The 18,138-nt window shown below is 57.4% G+C and overlaps 3 protein-coding genes across 3 annotated transcripts; 1 reads left to right on the top strand and 2 right to left on the bottom strand.

The window, feature by feature from the left end:
- Positions 1-4,201: 4,201 nt before the first annotated feature.
- On the top strand, positions 4,202-5,698 carry LOC132332325 (histone H1.10). The gene has a single exon (XM_059856516.1). The coding sequence runs from the start codon at positions 4,333-4,335 to the stop codon at positions 4,987-4,989; it is 657 nt and encodes a 218-aa protein (XP_059712499.1). The 5' UTR covers positions 4,202-4,332; the 3' UTR covers positions 4,990-5,698.
- Positions 5,699-8,586: 2,888 nt separating this feature from the next.
- LOC132332324 (histone H2A type 2-B) lies at positions 8,587-11,013 on the bottom strand. Its single transcript, XM_059856515.1, has 2 exons — positions 10,946-11,013; positions 8,587-10,874 (listed from the first exon to the last, which is right to left on the bottom strand). The coding sequence occupies exon 2, from the start codon at positions 10,806-10,808 to the stop codon at positions 10,428-10,430; it is 381 nt and encodes a 126-aa protein (XP_059712498.1). The 5' UTR covers positions 10,809-10,874; positions 10,946-11,013; the 3' UTR covers positions 8,587-10,427.
- Positions 11,014-12,546: 1,533 nt separating this feature from the next.
- On the bottom strand, positions 12,547-18,051 carry HMCES (5-hydroxymethylcytosine binding, ES cell specific). The gene is made up of 6 exons (XM_059856513.1): positions 17,790-18,051; positions 15,928-16,071; positions 15,470-15,589; positions 14,747-14,907; positions 14,088-14,280; positions 12,547-13,673 (listed from the first exon to the last, which is right to left on the bottom strand). Exons 1-6 carry the CDS (start codon positions 17,970-17,972, stop codon positions 13,467-13,469), a joined length of 1,008 nt encoding a protein of 335 aa, XP_059712496.1. The 5' UTR covers positions 17,973-18,051; the 3' UTR covers positions 12,547-13,466.
- Between the last annotated feature and the right edge of the window lie 87 nt (positions 18,052-18,138).

Raw genomic sequence — 18,138 nt, 5'->3', positions numbered from 1 at the left:
ATGGCAAGAGAGAGGATATGTGTGAACAGAGACTATTGTTAGGGTGAACTCTTCACACGAGCTGTTGCTGTGTGAGGATCTTTGTGTGTGTATGTGTGCATTTATTTATATATAACAAGAGAGAGTTGTGTGTGTGCTGTCTCCCAAATTACACATGTATAATGTATCATGTATGTATAAATATGTAGAGAATTATGAAGAATTATGTGAGAAAATAGGCTCTCTCTACATATAGAAGTGCATATATATATTTATTTATTTACACACACATATATATACATATACCTATACACACACATATATATCTATATCTACCTATCTATATCTATATCTATCTATCTATCTATCTATCTATCTATCTATCTATCTATCTATCTATCTATCTATCTATTACAGCTTTCTCCCTAAATATATGTATACCCATATAGTGAGCAAATTATGTGTGTGAACAGCTCTCCCCTAACTCTCTATTTCTGTTAGAATTACGTGTGAACATCTGTGTCTATAAGGGGATGTGTATATATATATATATATATATATATATATATATATGCATATACATATCTATACAGGAACAGAAAGGACTGTCATGTGTGAAAACAGCTCAGTATATAGGTATATATGCATATACATGAACAGAGAACAATATGTATAAACAATGCTCTCTCTAATTATATGGTATAAATTAATATATAGATAATTATTAGAGAACACTCTGTAGACCTGTACATTATACACAGCCAGTACTGAGTGAGAAAACCTCTGCTCTCTATAATGTATCACATACTGAGAAATAATTATACAGAGATGATACAATTATATAGGGCAGGGAGAGAGAGTGATAGAAAATGTGAGACAATAGGTCTTGCTCTTTCCCTCAGGTAAATATGCACATGTATTTATAGACAGCAACAGAGAACAATGTGTGTGACCAGCTCTCACTGTGTCTCTATGCATACCTAAATGCATCTATACAGTGAGAGAGAACGGTGTGCATGGATCTGTGTGCACACAGAGAGGGCAGGAGAAAAGACTGTGAGAGCTTATCCCCAGATCAGTATGTTTTGCATGCATTATGTCTGCGTGTGCACAGTGGGAATGTCTGAACAGCACGCCCGCTCTCATCCCCCGTTTCTATAGATGGCAATGTGTGGGTATATACAGGCAGAGAGAGCAGCCTGCGAGCCCCTCACACTGCCTCTGTAGAGATCTATGCACGTACCTACAGGAGAGCCGTGTGCGTGTGAACAAGACTGGCTGTGCCCATACAGTGTGTCTGTGTGTGTGTGTGTGTGTGTGTGTGTGTGTGTGTGTGTATGTCTCTGTGTGTCTGTGCGTGTGCGTGTGTGTGTGTGTGTGCATGGGTGTGTGCGCGCGTGTGTGTATGTATCTGTGTGTGTGTGTGTGCATGGGTGTGTGTGTGTGTATGTGTGTCTGTGTGTGTGCATGGGTGTGTGTATGTATGTGTGCATGGGTTTGTGTCTGTGTGTGTGTGTGTGTGTGTGTGCATGGGTTTGTGCGCGCGTGTGTGTATGTATCTGTGTGTGTGTGTGTGCATGGGTGTGTGTGTGTGTATGTGTGTCTGTGTGTGTGCATGGGTTTGTGTGTCTGTGTGTGTGTGTGTGTGTGTGCATGGGTTTGTGCGCGTGTGTGTGTATGTATCTCTGTGTGTGTGTGTGTGTGCATGGGTGTGTGTGTATGTGTGTGTGTCTCTGTGTGTGCATGGGTGTGTGTCTGTGTGTATGTCTCTGTGTGTGTGCGTGCGTGTGTGTGTGCAGGGGTGTGTGTGCATCTGTGTGCGTGTGTGTGTCTGCGTGGGTGTGTGTGCCTCTGTGTGTGTTTGTGTGCATGTGCATGGGTGTGTGTGTGTCTGTGTGCATCTGTGTGTGTGCGTGCATGCATGTGTGTGTGCAGGGGTGTGTGTGCGTCTGTGTGTGTGTCTGTGTGTGAGTGTGCCTCTGCGTGTATGTCTCTGTGCGTGTGTGTGTGTTTGTGTGTGTGTGTTGGGGCTGTTTTCTCCTATTCTCTGTGATTCCCTCTCACACACAATCAGCCTCCCCCACACATCCTATTCACACACATTTCTCCACGGGTGTGTTCCATTCCCGACCCTGTCCTTGGAGGGGAGGGAGAGGAGCCCTGACTGACAGCCCTGGCTCTCTGGGGCTGGGGGCTGGTGCTGGATCCCTGTGCTGCTCCCAGGCACACAGCCGGGCTGAGATCAGTGCACTCACTGCCCAGCCCTGCTCGCACATCCACCCACCTATACGCATGTATTGTTCTTAAATTTTCATATGTTTATGTCAATATTTTTAAACATATAGCTATGTCTTTATGTGTATGCATGCACTTACGTTTATTTTAAATTTACTGTAGCTATTACATTAAACAACAACTATTAGGTATCACACATCTATAACAGACACAACATACATACAAACCGCACTCTATAGCCGGCTTAGCTGTAAGCTTCCATCGGCTACAGGGTTACATTTACACGTGTACAGGTGTGTGTTTGCATGTTACACACACGTACCCATCATTCACCTCCGCCCGTGACAGCCGTGCAGGCGGTGGGTGCCGTGTCCCGGGCTGGTGCTCGATGCTCCCGGCGCTCCGAGGGGTTCCCGGTGGGGGTTCCCGGGGCCGCCCGCGCTGCCGAGGCCGTCGGTGCCCTCTCTTCGTGCCCGAGCGCCCGGCCGGCCCCCGAGGGCGGGCAGAACTCATCACTGGGGTGCTGGGCACGGCTGCACGGGGGGCAGAGCCGCGCTGTTCCGAGAGCACCCGCTCTCTCCTCGGGGTGGGGACAGGGCACCCGCTTCGCTTCGGGAATGGGTCACACACGCGGCTGGGCAGGATCCGGCACCCCACGGAACCCCGAGACCGCGGGCAGCCGGGACTCGTCCGGCGGGGGCTGCGGCGAGGGAAATGGCGGAGAGAGCCGGGGGATGGGGAGAGGGCGACGAGGAGGAAGGGAGGGCGGCGGGCCTGTGCTGGCTCGGCGTGCGTGGGCAGGGGGCGGGGTGCGACAGCGTGTGCGGGTGTGCCCGTGTGCGTGTATGTGCGTGTGTCCGTACGCCTGTGTGCATTTGTGTGTGTGTGTGCGTGTGTAGGGGTGTGTGCGCAGCCCGGCACGCCCCCGTGCCTGTGCCCGCGTGTCCCGGCCCACCCGCGGGGGTGCCCCCGCGCACTCGCCCTCCCGGCCCACCCGCGGCGAGGGCACACGGATCCCACTCCCAGGAGCGGGGGGAGATGGGCCCCTGCTGGCCCAGCGCCGGGGCTCGGTCAGGGAGGCGTCGGGCACTCCCTTCCCCCCTCAGCCGCGTTTCCCCGGTGGGATGTGGGGAGATGGGGTGAATTATGAGGGATGGGGGGTGCGGTGTTCAGAGCATCGCTGCTGCCCCTTTCCCCCCAGCCCACAGAGAGCTGCGCCTGCAGCGGGGCTCACGCCCCCCGCCCCGCCACCACGGCACGCAGATGCTGCAGGGGCGGACAGGACTCACACACTCCCCCCACGCCCACGGTCTTGAGCCCGGCTGGGAGGCTTCCCGACCCCTCCCCAGCCCTACCCCGGCCCCGCCGCTCTTTTCGCATCCTCCGCTGCGGGACGAAGGCCGTCGGGAGGGAGGGGGGGGTCACACCGGACAAGCAGGGCTCCCCCGGGTGCCTCCCCCCATTGACCAGGGGGGCGAGGGTCGGTGGGGGGATGGCCGCAGTCGCCGGGGCGGGGACCCCCGGCCACGGCGGGGCATCTCCGCGCTGCTGCCGGCGGCCGCGGGAGGGCGCCGCCTGTGTTAGTTCCCTCCGGGGAACCCAGGGCCAGCGCCGCCGCCACCGCCCCCCGGCCCCCGCCGCCTCCCCCCGCCCGCGGCGGCCCCTTTTGGGCAGCGGGCGACGGCGGGGGCGATGGGTGGGGGGGCCGAGGTGGGGCCCCAGTCGCCGCCGTACTGGGCGCCCCCCTCCTCGGTGCAGCCGCCGCGCCGGCCGCGCCCCCAAAATCCGGGCGGGGGTGGTCGGGCGGCGGGCGGCGGGGGGAGCGGGGGCGGCGGCGGGCCCGGGCCAGAGGGGCGCGGGGCGCGGCGGCGCGGGTGGGCCGGGCGGCGGCGCGGGGGCCCCGCGAACGAGCCCCAAGAAGCACAGGCTGGGGCTGGCGGCGGACCAGGCTGTTGTTGTTCTCAACGTGGTCCGCCCCGTGCCCATATAAAAGGCGGCGGCGGCGCCCGCCCCGGCAGAACGCGCACCGAGTGAAGCAGGCACAGCGCGCTTGCCGGGCCCCGCCACGCCGCCGCTGCCCCCACCCGCTCCGGCCCGCGGCCCGCCACTTGCCGAACCATGTCGGTAGACCTAGAAGAAACCGATCTGCCCATGGCCGAGGCAGAGGAAGCGCCGCTCTCCCCGGAGAAGAAAGCGGCTGCTAAGAAGGCGAAAGGAGGCGGCGGCGCCTCGTTGTCGCCATCGAAGAAAAGGAAGAACAACAAGAAGAAGAACCAGCCGGGCAAATACAGCCAGCTAGTGGTGGAGACGATCCGCAAGCTGGGAGAGCGCAATGGCTCCTCACTGGCCAAGATCTATAACGAGGCCAAGAAAGTGGCTTGGTTCGACCAGCAGAACGGCAGGACTTACCTGAAGTACTCCATCAAGGCACTGGTACAGAACGACACGCTGCTCCAGGTCAAGGGCACCGGCGCCAACGGCTCCTTCAAGCTCAACAGGAAGAAGCTGGAAGGCGGCGGGGAGGGGGGCGCGGGCAACAGCGCCCACAAGTCCCTCAAGAAGGCGACAGTCTCCTCGACCCGGAGGGCGGAGAAGCCGGCGGCCAAGAGCAAGAAGCCCGAGAAGAAATCGCACAAAAAGGGAGCCGGCGGTGCGGCGGCGAAGAAGGACAAGGGCAAAGCCAAGAAGGCCACCAAGAAGGGAGCCGCGTCCCCTGGGGGCAAGAAGGTGAAGAAGTCGGCAAAGCCCAAGGCGCTCAAGAGCCGGAAGGCATGAGACCGAGGCGCAGGGAGCCTCCCGCCGCCCTCCGGGCTGAGAGCCCGGCGGCACAGACTGCTCTGAGGACAGACCCCAGGGGACCCGCTTTGTCTTTGTGTTGCTGACTCGCCTCCGCAGCCACCGCCGTGCGCGGTGAGCGGGGCTGCGGCCGCCCCAGCCCCCCCTTCCCCTTCTTGCCGCCTTATTTTGTCCATCCCTTTCCCCCCATCCGATTCCGCGGCTTTTCCCCGATCGCGCCCTTTTGTTTTCGGCCGTGCCCCTCCCCGCCTGTAGACGGTTGCCGGCCCCCACCCCCTCCCCGTCCCCCCGGTTCTTCACGGGGATTTTTCCCGCCCGGTTTCCATAGCAGCCATTTTGCACGGGGCCCCCCCCGCGCCACGTGGGCCGGTCCCGCTCCCGCCGCCCGCGCGCGCCCCGCCTGGCCCCGCCCCTCCCGCCGCGCGCCGTGCCTGCTCGCGGCCGCACCGAAGGGCCACGGCGCGCCCCCTGGCGGCCCGCGGCCCCGCCGCCATGGCAACGACCCGGCGCGCAGGAGTGGCCGCCTCCTGGCGGCCGCCGACCGCACCTGCAATGGCCTTTAATGTTTTTTTATGAGTCTGGGGGAGGGTGGGTTGGGGAGGGTTTGGGTTAGTGGGGTCGTTTTTTGGTTTCTTTTTTTTTTTTTCCTTTTCATTTTATCGTCGTTTCAAATAAATTGGTACAAAACGACTCTCCCGTGTGCTCCCTGCAGGCGTCGGGGATCGGGCAGTAAGGGGGCTGGTCCCAGGGGGGCTTTCCTGCTCTTCGGGATCCGTCCGGGTGCTGATGCGCAGAGCCCACACTCTGCTCCGAGTGGGGCGCAGGAGCAGAGGAAGGAGGAGGCTCCCTCGCCATGGAAGCAGGGGAGGAGCGCGATCGTTGCGCAGCTGAGCTCCCGGAGCAGCGGGGCGGGTGTAGCCCCGGCGGACAGCCGCAGCACACACCCCCCAGCCGGCACCGATCCCCTGCAGCACCCGGGTTGGACAGGGCAGCTCCCGGGGCACAGCCCGAGCCCCCCTCCGGCCGGGAGCGTCCCCAGTCCCCGTCCCCGCAGGCAGGAGCGGCAGCCGGGCAGAGCCGGAGCCCCCCGGCGCTGTCTATTTATAGCGACCGGCGCGGTTGCGTAAATCCCGGCGGGATCTGGGCCATCTTGCTCTGCCTGCTGCGGGAGGCACCGCGGGCCGAGCTCATCGCCCTCCGTGCCCCGGAGCTGCAGCAGAGAGGGACCAGCATGGACAGCCCAGCCCCGAGCTCCCAGCTCCCAGCCCCACAGCACGGCCCTGCCCCGCTGCTGGCCCCAGCCAGGGGGAGTTTCAGCAGCAGCATTGCCCGAGGGCTGCTCCAGCCCTGGCGAGCTGCTGTGCTGGAGCATCGACATGCTCCCCGTGCCTAGGGAACACAGCATGGATCAGGCCCATATCCAGCATCCCCCGGGAGGAGGTGACAGGGACAGCAGGCATTGGGCCTCGGGACTGTCACACCAGGCCATGGCAGGGCCTTTCGGCACTCCTGGGAAAGGCACAGCCCCTTTCTCCAGGGCCCAGTCAGGCCTGCTTTATCCCTTTGTCCGGGAGAAGGGAAGCAAGTTTTACTCCCTGAAGAAATGCCCTCCTTTTGCTACATCCAGAAGAGAAGCCAGCCATGCCCCTGGAAGAGACCAGCCCTGGTGTGTTACAGAGGCTGCTGCAGCCTCCCTCCAGGTCTGTATTTAGAAGCAGCAGTCACCATCCTGCTGGCCCACCCCAAGCCTGGGAGAGATCTGCTGCATTCTGGCACTGACCCACATTGTGTCCTTAGTCAATAGCTGCAGGTTAGGGAGGATCAGAGGGGATGCCCTTACCAGGGGCTGGGACACGGGGGCAGAGGGGCCATCCTGCTCCCCAGCAGGGGAGGTTAAACCAAGCCCATCTCAGGGCTCAGCTCTCCTCGGCACTCATCTGCACAGCAAACTGTAACCACCTCTCCAGGCAGACCTGCAGGCACATTCCTGTGGGCAGATGAAGGCAGAAGGAAGGCAGTGACCCTCCAGCTGCCCAGCACAGGGAAGGCAGCAGGGTGACACTGTGCCAATCTGTCTGGAGCTGCCTGACCTCACAGGCTGAGCCTGCCAGGAGCCATGATGCTGGGGCATCCCTGAGTGAGCTCCCTCAGGTGCTGCCAACCATGAGGACCAGGCTCTGGAGAGAAACCCAAGCCCTGGGGACTTTTAAGAGCCAGTGATTCATCTCATCAAACTGCCAGAGCTGAGGGACACAGCTGGCAGAGATTCTGCTGCACGTGGTGATGCACAGCAGCCTCCCACAGCAGGCAGCTTTCAGCTCCCAGTCAGGACTCACCCCGTCTTCAGGTACCCAAGAGACAAGGGAAGAATCCTGCAGCCTCCCAGCCCTCTCCAAAAGGGAAGCACAGACCAAGAGACACCCTTCCAGCTTCACCTGACCTCTGGGGAAGGCTCTGCTCAAGTCCTTCACAAGAGCTCAGCTGCTCTGGTGCTAGGAAGCATTCAGAAGAGCCAGGACCAATAAAAGCCCTCCAGAAAGAACAAGACCTGTCCCTGAAGCTGCAGGCTTGACAGTGACCATATTTATTCCAGCTTTATAGTAAAGACCAAGACTTCCAAATCTCCTGGTCACAACCATGTTCAGCTGTAGAGTTTATGAGGTGATAAAGGCCAAGCACTTCAGCAATGCTTGCTGAGACAGACACGATTTCCTTCGGTCTGGCTTGCAACATCCCAGCTTTCCCAGCTGAGGCAGTTCAGAACCCAGCTGGAGCTCGGTGTGGAGGGCACTGTGTGTGCCACCAGCACCCAGTCAGAGCAGCCTCCCCACTCCAGCAGCCTCACCAGAGCCACACAACACCCAGGGAGGTGCTGCCAGGAGCTTGGAGGCTGCAAGCTCCTGGCAGCAGCCCCCTGTGCTGGCAGTGCAGCTGGCAGGGCAGCAGGTGACACTGCCCTACAGGGACCTGCCCAGCACCCCCACCTCCTACAGCCCTGCACAGACCAACCCTAACACCACTGGGAGTTATCCAAGCTTCCCACAACCCTTCCTCCCCAGAACCCAAACAGGGTGCAATACTGGTTTGCAGAGTAGCCTCCAGAACAGCCATCTGGGAATGTTCAACAAAGGAGAGAGCATGAGAGTAACAAACAGCCTTGCATCTCCAGCTTCCTTCCTTCCCTTCAGAATCTCTGAAGGGAATTTTCTCATCTCTGCAAGGTCACCCAAAGGCTCCTAGAGCAGCCCATGGGACACCTTCAGCACTGGGGGAAGGTCCTGGGTCCAGCCTCACTCCTCCTCCACTGCACCCAGCCAGGAGCAGCTGAAGCTTCCTAGCACTTGTGACAGAACAAACAGGCAGTGTGGCATTCCCACAGCAGGGAAAAGAACCAGACAACAGTATTATCTTCTCCCAGGGTAGGAAAAGACTCTCTGTCTGAATGAAGGGCAAACACACAGTCTAGCAGTTGTCCTGCCTGGTGTGTTACTAGTCCTTCCCCTTGGAGAGCACAGAGCCCAGACACCAGAGCCTGCCAGATTCCGTGAGTTTGGTGAGGTGACAAGACACAGCACATTTAAGAGCATTCAACAGGGAACCAGTTTAATCAGATATCAGGTTTGCACCATTCTTTTCAGAATCACAAGTTCTGCATTTTTCTAAGAAATACAAAGCACTCTCAGGTTTACAGAATGCTGGTCCTGGAGAAAACAAGAGGGAGAGAACAAGACACTAGGATACAGACACTAGGACACTGGGCAGCAGAAAGGAAACTGCTCATCCCCACCTCGCTGATGGTAACAGCCCTACAGGAGGCAGAGAGACCCCAGGGGGTCTGTGCTGCTGCAGTGGAGCTGTGCCCTGCTGTCCCCACCCACCGAGGTCAGGACACTCCAGTGGAACGGTAGGACACCTCCACACCCCCATCAGCACCATGCCAACGCACACACCACTCCCACACACCCGAATGAAATACTCCTGCATTAAGCCAGCTGACAAGCATCCAGGTTCATCTACTCTAGGTAACATTAAACTCAGATCCAGGGTAAGTTACTTCATCCACAAGATTAACAGCTGATTCAATAGGCTGAACACATGCTACTTACAGCACATAAACAGAAGATACTCTTTTTTTCTGACTTAAAAACCGTGTGATGAAGGTCTAGGTCAGACTGCCTCAACACTGCTGCATGCACACAAGGATCGGCCTCACAGAAGCGGCTGGGCAGCAGGAAAGCTGTCTCTGCATCACCTATTCACGGGGTCACGGGACAGCTATCCTGCCCCCATGCTCAACATTAGCCACACAGCCAGGAAATAAACATGGCACTAGCCAGGAGTGGGCTCTAATACAAACTCTAGTGGTTTTCAAAAGAAATATTAATCCATAAAGGGTTACAGTTAACAGATATCATCATCACTTTATTTCTCAGAGCCAGAAATAGTGCTGAACAAACAAACAACAACAAAAAAGAGACAGAGTATGTAATTTCCAGAAGTGCAACCAGGGTATAGGGTAGCTCTCAGCGAGATGAAGGGCTTCTGCAGCTGGGAGAGGAGGGGAGCCATGGCAGAAGATGGCAGCTCCCGCTCCCGGCAGGCGCCTGACCTTGCGACGCTCTCCGAGGGGATTTGTCACCGCAGCCTCCACCCCACCCTGCTACCGGGACCCACGGCTTGTGGGAACACCGAGTACCCCAGCACCCACCGAGCCAGGGAGCTGCAAGGAGGTGACTTTACAGGGATGTACCCAAAAATAGAGACCTTAAAATAAATAGGACTAAAGCTTCTTTACAGTAGGCAATGCACTAGCTTTACCATGAACAAAACTAAGACTAACAGCCACTTCTTGCCAGTGGAGAAACTTTTTCTCCTCTTCACGTTTTCCAGCCCCCTGCCCTCGCAGCTGCAGTGCGGCCAGGATGGCATTGCTGAGGATGGAGGCGGGGGCACGGCAGCAGCGAGTACACACCGGGGCGAGCAGGGCCAGCCGGGGGGGCCCTGCACAGTCCCAGGGCTGGCGGAGGGGAGAGGCAGCCAGGGGTGCCTGCGTCCATCCCTTTGCCAGCTACAACAATCCTCAGCAGCTACCAGCAGCTCTGCACCGTGACCCAACCGCACGGCTCCAGATGTCACCACTGCCAACAACTGTGATCCAGCTGCCTCCTCCAAACCCACTTATTCCAGAGAGAAGAGAGGCAGAGTGGGGGCACAAACAGGGCCTGACCTCACCCATGCTCACCCAGCACCCTGCCACGGCCCAGGCCAGAGGAGCTAGTGAAGGGCTGGTGGGGTGCTGCCAGGGCTCACCACCCGACCAGGGCTGAGGGGCAGGACGGGGAACCGCAGCCCCACCGGGAGAAGAGGTGAGGCAGGGGTGAGAAGGGAGCTGGGGGCAGGGGGATGGGGGGCAGCGCTCACTTCTTGGAGCTCTGCGTCTTCTTGGGCAGCAGCACGGCCTGGATGTTGGGCAGGACGCCGCCCTGGGCGATGGTCACGCCGCCCAGCAGCTTGTTGAGCTCCTCGTCGTTGCGGATGGCGAGCTGCAGGTGCCGCGGGATGATGCGCGTCTTCTTGTTGTCGCGGGCCGCGTTGCCCGCCAGCTCCAGGATCTCAGCCGATAGGTACTCCAGCACGGCCGCCAGGTACACCGGCGCCCCGGCGCCCACCCGCTCCGCGTAGTTACCCTTCCGCAGCAGCCGGTGCACCCGCCCCACGGGGAACTGCAGCCCGGCCCGCGACGAGCGCGACTTGGCCTTGGCCCGCGCCTTTCCGCCGGACTTCCCCCGGCCCGACATGGCCGGCAGGCAGCGGCCCCTCGCCCTCGCCTCTCAAGCAGCGCCACGCACAGAGGGTCCCGGCGCCTGCGGGGAGACAAACGCCGTTACACCGCGCGGGGGCCGCGCCGTCCCCGCCCGCGCCGCGCCGCCCTTACCGCAAGCGCTTCCGCCGCTCCGCGCTGCGCGCCGCCCGCCGCCGCACTGCCCGACCCGCCGCCGCCGCGCCGCGGATATCACTGCCCGCCCGCCGCACGCCGCGCCCTATTGGCTACCGCCTCTGCCGCCACGGCGCTGATTGGTTATTGTGCCAATCCCTGATTTGCATAGGGCTCCCAACGCCCTGGCTCCTCCACGGGCCGGCTCCCAGGGCGGGCGGCGAGGCCGCTGTGCCAGCGCTCCGGCCGGCCCCGGGTCCCGCCGGGGCTCCCTGCACCCGCTAGCTCTTCTGGCGGTGTCGGGACCCAGGATGGAGGGAGGGGTGCTGGCCCGAGCGCCCGTGGGTGTCTCCGCAGCTGTGCCCGTTTGCCTTGCCCAAACCCACGGCCCCTTCCTCGGCCAGCGGGATGTCTCTCCCGGGAGGACACCAAAGTCTGCGGGCGAGGGCGATGCTATGGGGAAAGAACCCCGATAGGGAGGACAACCCCCAGCAAGTACCACTCTCCCCTGTCTCCTCACGTATCAAAGGGGAAAGTTTCTCCCAAACCAGTTTCTGTGGACAGGCCGGGTTGAATGTGGTCATCGCTGCACCAGGTTAGAGGAACTGCCTCAAATAGCCTTGGGCGAGCAGCCAGACTCCAGTTTAAAGGTGATGTAGCTCAGCAATAACACATCCTCATTAAACACTCAGCGTTTTTGGGGTTTTCTGGGCGATGCTGCTAGTGGTGCTCACAGTCTGAAGGGAGATAACCTGTACCCTGTGCCTTTGCATTGCCCCTGCATCCCCAGGGGAAGGATTATGTTCTCCAGAGCTGGGAAAGTTGAGCATCCCTCCACTCGCGCTCAGCATCTTCACTCCCTCCACAGCAACTAGAGACCTGAAATGAATTTGAGATGAGCTGGTGACCTTTAGAAAAGCTTCATCTGCAGTTAGCACTGACTAGGCAGGGGCAGCTGAGCAGCTCAACCTGGAACAGTGAGGGTCAGGCAGTGAGGGAAACCTCCCATTTTGGCTCCTGCAAGGACAGGCATCAAGGTGACAGTGCCAGCAGCCGAAAGTCTATTCTGCCAGGAGCTGCTAACATGGTGATTCTCTTGCCTCAAGTCACGGTGACAGCAATGAGGAACCAGCTAGCAACAGGCTTTCTGGATAGAAATCCTAATCCCACCCCAGCTTCCTGTAAGTCATGAAACCTGCGCTCAGCTGCCTCCGGAGCACGCGAGGGATTCAGAGGCAGATTTCATTCTGAGAGCACTTGGGTCTCCCCAGGTGTCCATTCTGTGGCTCCTGCCCTGACTCTGCTGTCCCCCCCCAACCCAGGGACATGCCTCAGCTAAAGCCACCCCTTGCAGCTCCCCAGGGACAGCTGACTCTAGAGGAGCCCCAGAATCAACCTCCAGGGACTATTTACCACTGGCAAATGGACATGATCCACCACCATGGCCTTGCAGAGCTCAGACCCTGAGAGCTCAGCAGTGGGTAGGTGGTTTTCTCCTCAGCAGATGGAGAGGAGGGACAAGCTCTGCCTGCAAAACAGGAGCACTGGGGCTGCAGTGGGCAAGAGGGCACAGACATGCACATGGACACGGGCACGGCGCAGCCAACCAGTGAAGCCCATTTTATTGTTTCCGACACAAAGGAAGTACTGAGTTCTAGCAAGGATTTCAGTGTGTAAGGCTTTTGGTCTGTAACATCTGGCTCTGTTTACAAAATCCCTGACCTCAAAAACAAGGGCCCTATGCTGTTCTGTAATGGCACTTAGGTTATCTGGGCTTTAATGACTGGCCTTTTCAAATAAGGCAGAGTGCATCCCTCCCCAGATCAAGGAAATCCTCTCTAAGTCTTCAAATCCCATTAACAAAATGATTGTACAAACAACGTGACAGACACACTGTTCCACAGCAGGGAAACCTAAGCCAAGTTTCTCCAGTTCCTCCCTGTGCCACTTGAACATCTCCATGTTTAGGAGCCATGGATGCACACAGCAATGCTGGTGCAGATCTTCCCAGCCTGGGGTTTCCTCATAATATTCACTGCTTGTTTCTCAGCACTGCAGCCATCTTTTGAAGGCAAGAGCATTGGAAAGGAATTTGTACAGAATCAGTACAAATTAAGTGGAATTAAGTGGGAAAGAGGTATAAGTTTAACACCAAAAAAAGGGAAGAGAAAACCAAACAGAAAGAGATATGAACTATGAACATTGTCAGGAGGCAGAAGCTATTCCTACCCAGCAGGCTTCTCAGGGTTCTCAGAGCTTGCCTCCCTGCATGACTGGCAGGGAGGGAGGCCTCAACAGGTTATATTCACTTCCATCATCACAAGACACAGCCAAAATCTTTACAAACATCAACCTTTAACAAAACACAAAGAAGAGAGACAACAACCTAGAGCAACAGATCAACACCTGAGAGGCTTGGAAAATTTTAACACCAGTCTGCAAAGCCTTCCAAAAATACAATTTCACACTCTGCTTAGGAAAATCAGGGGTAAAAGAGATGGCCAGCCATCTCAGCTGGTGCCTAAGCCTTGTGCTTCTTCGCAGCTGGCTGTCCCTGCTTCCCCAGCCACTGCTGCAGGACATCTGCGCTGGTTTTCTTGGGCGAAGGGCTGTGGATGAACTGACTTGTCCACTTGGGTAAATCGTTTTCTTTCTTCTGGGGAGAGCCCTCTTGGGATCTTTTTAACCAGCCCAGCATCACTTTGTTGCTTGGGGTGGCTTTCACCTCCTGCATAGACAAACGACAGTGTGAGAGAAGTCAGAGGCACAGAGGGAGCAGGGCAGCCAGCCAGCTGCAAGAGCTGCTCCAGAGCAGGATGTGGAGGCTGGAGCAATAGCCCTGCCTGCAACCAGGCACATCTGTGGGAGGTTCCCCAGACTGCTGTGAACAGGCTTGTTCCAAGACCCATTTCACATGGAATTTGCCTCATTTGGCAGCAAAATCCTGGCATGGGCTGACAGTTTTATTTCTGGAAGCAGAGGGAAGAGAATCTGTCCAGGGCTCAGCCCTCCAGCATCAAGCACAGGCATGCTCTGCAGACATTGCCTACTGCCACTCTTCCTGCAGCCTGGCAGCTCTGACCCAGCTCAGAGACATCACCGTGGCTGAGCTCCCCTCTGCCAAGCCCCCACCAGCACTCACCTTCTTGGCTCCCAGCTCGATAGGTGCAACACATTCGGGCGTGTTGTTGCGGATGTTGTTGACAAAGGTGGACACTGGGTGGAAAACAATGTTCTCTGTGGGCTGGATGAGTTTAACAGCTTCTTGGGTTGGCACTTCAGCAAAGTCCAGCCATTTCCTGATTGCTTCATCCCCATCCAGGATGGCTGGCATCCTAAGGGATAAGACAGTTGGAGCCAAAGCTCAGCCGCAATATGTCAGTATGGTGGCAAAAGCCAGACTTGTAAGCTAGCAAGGAGCTGGCATCTTGGGGGAAACAGGGAAAACTGAAGCAGCAGAATGCTCTTCTGTAAGGCAGAGGGTGCATTCACTTCACCCAGGCAGCTGATTTGCTGAAAGAAGCAGAGAGGTTGACTGCCAGGCCCTGGTCAGGCAGAGAGACCAGTTCCAGAAAGTGATCCAATTCCAACTGCCATCCACAGAGCACAAAGATGGTGATTTATGGAAAGGGCATCAGCTGATGGCCCAAAATGAGTCCGTAATGTTGTAGGACATCTGCCCCAGAGCAGGAAGAGGCCGCTGCACTCTGTGCCTGCCTGCTGCCAGACTGGTTTCTAGAGGTGCAGTTCTCCTACTTCATCCCCCTCCACCCTGCAACCCCCTTGCCTGCTCTCACTTGCCTGTGATGGATGAAGCTCACATCCTTGGAGGCATCCACGGTGATGATGGTGTAAGTGTACATCGTTTCTCCTCCCCCTGGTGGCTCCCAGCAGTCGAAAATCCCAGCCATAGTAAGCAACCTCCATCCTTTCCATTCTTCATCTCCCTCCATCTCCTTGTCCTGCAGGAGAGAGGCCCCATTGTCCTGGTCACCATGGTCAGCCAAAGCAGCACAGATCTGCCAGCGCTAAGGCAGGTCAGTGACTCAGATCTGAGTCATGAACAGAACTAATCTGAGGCTCTCCAGGAGTCTGTCTACTGATCTGAGGTGACTCCAGGAGAGGTACCAGGACCCTCATCTTCCCGCAGGCAAGCCAGTGCTCTCCTCCTCATCTGAATATCCCAGCTACTGGTTGGGCCAAATGAAAGAGGTAGTGAAACTCCCAGCCCAGTCCCCTGTGAGCCACATTGCCCATCCATGCAAATATCCGGCACGTGAGGAGCAGTGACCGTGACGGCAGGGACGCTATGTCACCTCTCACAGCCTGGAGACCGCTGCGATGGGGACTGCCAGCCACAGGGGGTGACAGAGTGCCGAGCCAGCACAGAACACAGCCCTACTGGGAAACAGACTCCCAGGGATGGGCAGAGTAGGAGGGAAGTGGGCTTTTCCCAAGGCAGCTGAAGGGAGCAGGGGCCCAGAGCTGGGTGCAAATGCTCAGACACAGCAAGGGACTCCATACCATGGCATCCTTGGTCTGGGGGAAGTAAATGAAATAGGGTTGCTTCCCCCCACTCTGCTGCTGCCACTCGTAGAAGCCATCTGCCAGGACCACGCAGCGCTTGCCCTTGAGGAGAGCACCCTGGGGAGAGAGCACAAGTAAGCAGTGAATAGCAGCCTCAAGCAGCCTGCAATGGAAGAAGGGCTCCTGCAACCACCCAGCCCTCTCACTCCCTTCCAGGACTTTCCTAAATTGCCCCTGGGATGCACAAATGCCACCAGCAGTGCTATGCTGAGCTTTACCAGTAAGTGCCTTTTCAGTTCTTCCATTTAAGTGAAACTCCCAGCTTTGCAGTACAGGGACTTGCTCCCCTGTGCAATTGCAAGTGGCGACCACTACTTGCCCAGCAGATGTTTCTGCCCTGGTTTTGCTGACTACAGGATTTCTTCAAGCAGGACACAAAGGTGGCAGCAGCTCACCTTGTAGGAGGACTTGCTCAGCATGGTATCACTGCGGCAGTTGGAGGTGTTGAACTGCAATTTGGAGGGGTTGTCCTGTTTGAACCAGGAAGGCACCAGGCCCCAGCGCATGTCCATGAGGACCCGCTCGGAGGAGTCAGCATCCTTTTGAACAGAGAAACACCTCAGGTCAGAGCAATGTCACAGAGACCACGAGCATCCCCACAGCTTCAGACAGGTGTTTTGGTAAGTCCTGTGGGAGTAGCTTTGCCCCCTAAAAGTGGGGATCTGGCCAGCATCTCTGCCAAGAGACAAGCTGAGGCTCACTGCCCCTCCAAGCCATGCAAAAATAGCCCCAAATTATAACCCTTTGCATATTCTTAACAGCCTTCATGTAAGAATTAATCTTCAGCAGAAAGCACATGAATATTTTTCAGGAATAAAGAATTTAAGGCTCACTCAGTTCTCTGGAAGAATTAACACAGCTTCTTTTTAGTGGAAATGGTTGGAGACATAAACTCCAGAGCTCTTGAGTAAACAGCCATGTCAGGCTGGTGTCAAAGTCCTTAAAGCCTCCCCTGGTGACACCGAAAATCCCAAAGGGGCAAAAGCCTCATTTTCATTTTAATAATGTGATTTCTGCTGACCTAGTGCCTGTGTTTTGCATATTACCTGCCTTTGGACAATGGAAACAGTTTGTGGCTTTCGATTCTCCCCCAGCTTGCTCTCACTTTCTGCCCACAGCTGCCGGTGCTGGCAGCGCCCGCTGGGCTGTTTGCTCCCAAAGGACTGCAGCAGACAGACACACAAATACACCTACTATAGGTGTGTATGCAGGGACGTCTATGTGTGCAGTTCTGTGAAGTCTTTCAGAGCCTCCCTCAGGGCAGGAGTGGCAAAAAGGGACACCCTGCACAGCACCAGCATCCCAACAACTCGAACAGTGATGGATAACTAAACAAGTGTCTGCCTGTGACCTGTACCACATTCCCTGCCCCATATTCCTCTGCTCCATCAGCTCTAGTGCCTGCTTTTGGGGGGATGTGGGACCCCTAAAGGAGGAAAGGAGGGCATGAGGCTGCTGGCATTGCCCATGGCCCTCCTGAGTGGTCCCACCGAGAGTGCCACCTGATCACCGGTGCCAGTAACGGCAGCAAAGTGCAGCTGCCCCACCAGCTGGGGAGGGAAAGCAGAGCGGGTCCAGATCGGGGTGTTCCGATTGAGCACACCCCGTTTCACCCCGCTGAACGCCAAAGAGCAGCAGCTGGCCGGGCACCCTTTGTGTGTGAAACCAAACGAGCAGCACCAACAGCCGGAGAGGCTGCCCAGGTTGTTCGGGGGAGATTGCGTGAGGCTTAAATTATGCGGGACAACAGTCACCACAGGTGTACAGCTACTGTCCTGCTCCAGAGTTGAGATTTTTTTTTTTCCCCTCTCTACTCTCTCATACTACCAATGTGACCTGGACACACGCCGCAGAGTTACGAAACACAAAAAAGAAAAAAAAAAAAGGTGCCTCAGGAAAGCCAATTCAAACCAGCAGAGTAATTACAGACACTTGCAAAAAATCTCTACTAAGGTTAAGCACTTATACACATTTTCGCAGAAAACATAAACACTGTGGTGGAAACACTGTACCGATTCCCCTCCTCCTTCTGAACATGTAAATATTAACAAGAAGCGACACTTCAGCAATTAGAAAATTCAATACCTGCCACGTACAACAAAGCGAAACAAACAAACCACGGCCGCTCAGAGTGAGTCCCTCACCCCCGGGGAGGCACGGCCTCCCTCCCTCCGCTCCGGTTTGAGCCGCAAGATGCCCAGCACCCACCCCCCGCCGGGATGCGGCCCCGCGGCCCGCGGAGCGAGGGAGAGGGTACCTGCTGGAGGTGGCGGCGGGAGAGCAGCACGGGGCCGCTGGACTGCGGGCCCTTGTTGTAGGAGGGCTGGTACCGCTCCTGCCGCACCCACTCGGGCTGCCGGTGCCGGCCCCGGCGGTCGCGGTAGGCGCAGGCCCGGCGGAGGTTGTCGGCGGCCAGCGAGCAGGCGGTGCGGCCGCACATCCCGCCCGCTCTGCGGGGCACCGGGAGCCGCGCTCCGCTCCCGCCCCCCGCGGGGAGGGGCTGCGGCCGGGGACAGGGCCGGCCCCTGCCGCGGAAACGCCGGTCCCGCCCCCGACACAGCCAGGAAGAGCCACAACACTGCTTTATTGGAACGACAGCGAGAGGA

This window comes from Haemorhous mexicanus, chromosome 11 (genome assembly GCF_027477595.1).
Source record: "Haemorhous mexicanus isolate bHaeMex1 chromosome 11, bHaeMex1.pri, whole genome shotgun sequence".
NCBI lineage: Eukaryota > Metazoa > Chordata > Aves > Passeriformes > Fringillidae > Haemorhous > Haemorhous mexicanus.
Note: the sequence above shows the minus strand (reverse complement) of the source record. Positions and strands in the feature narration are given on the sequence as shown.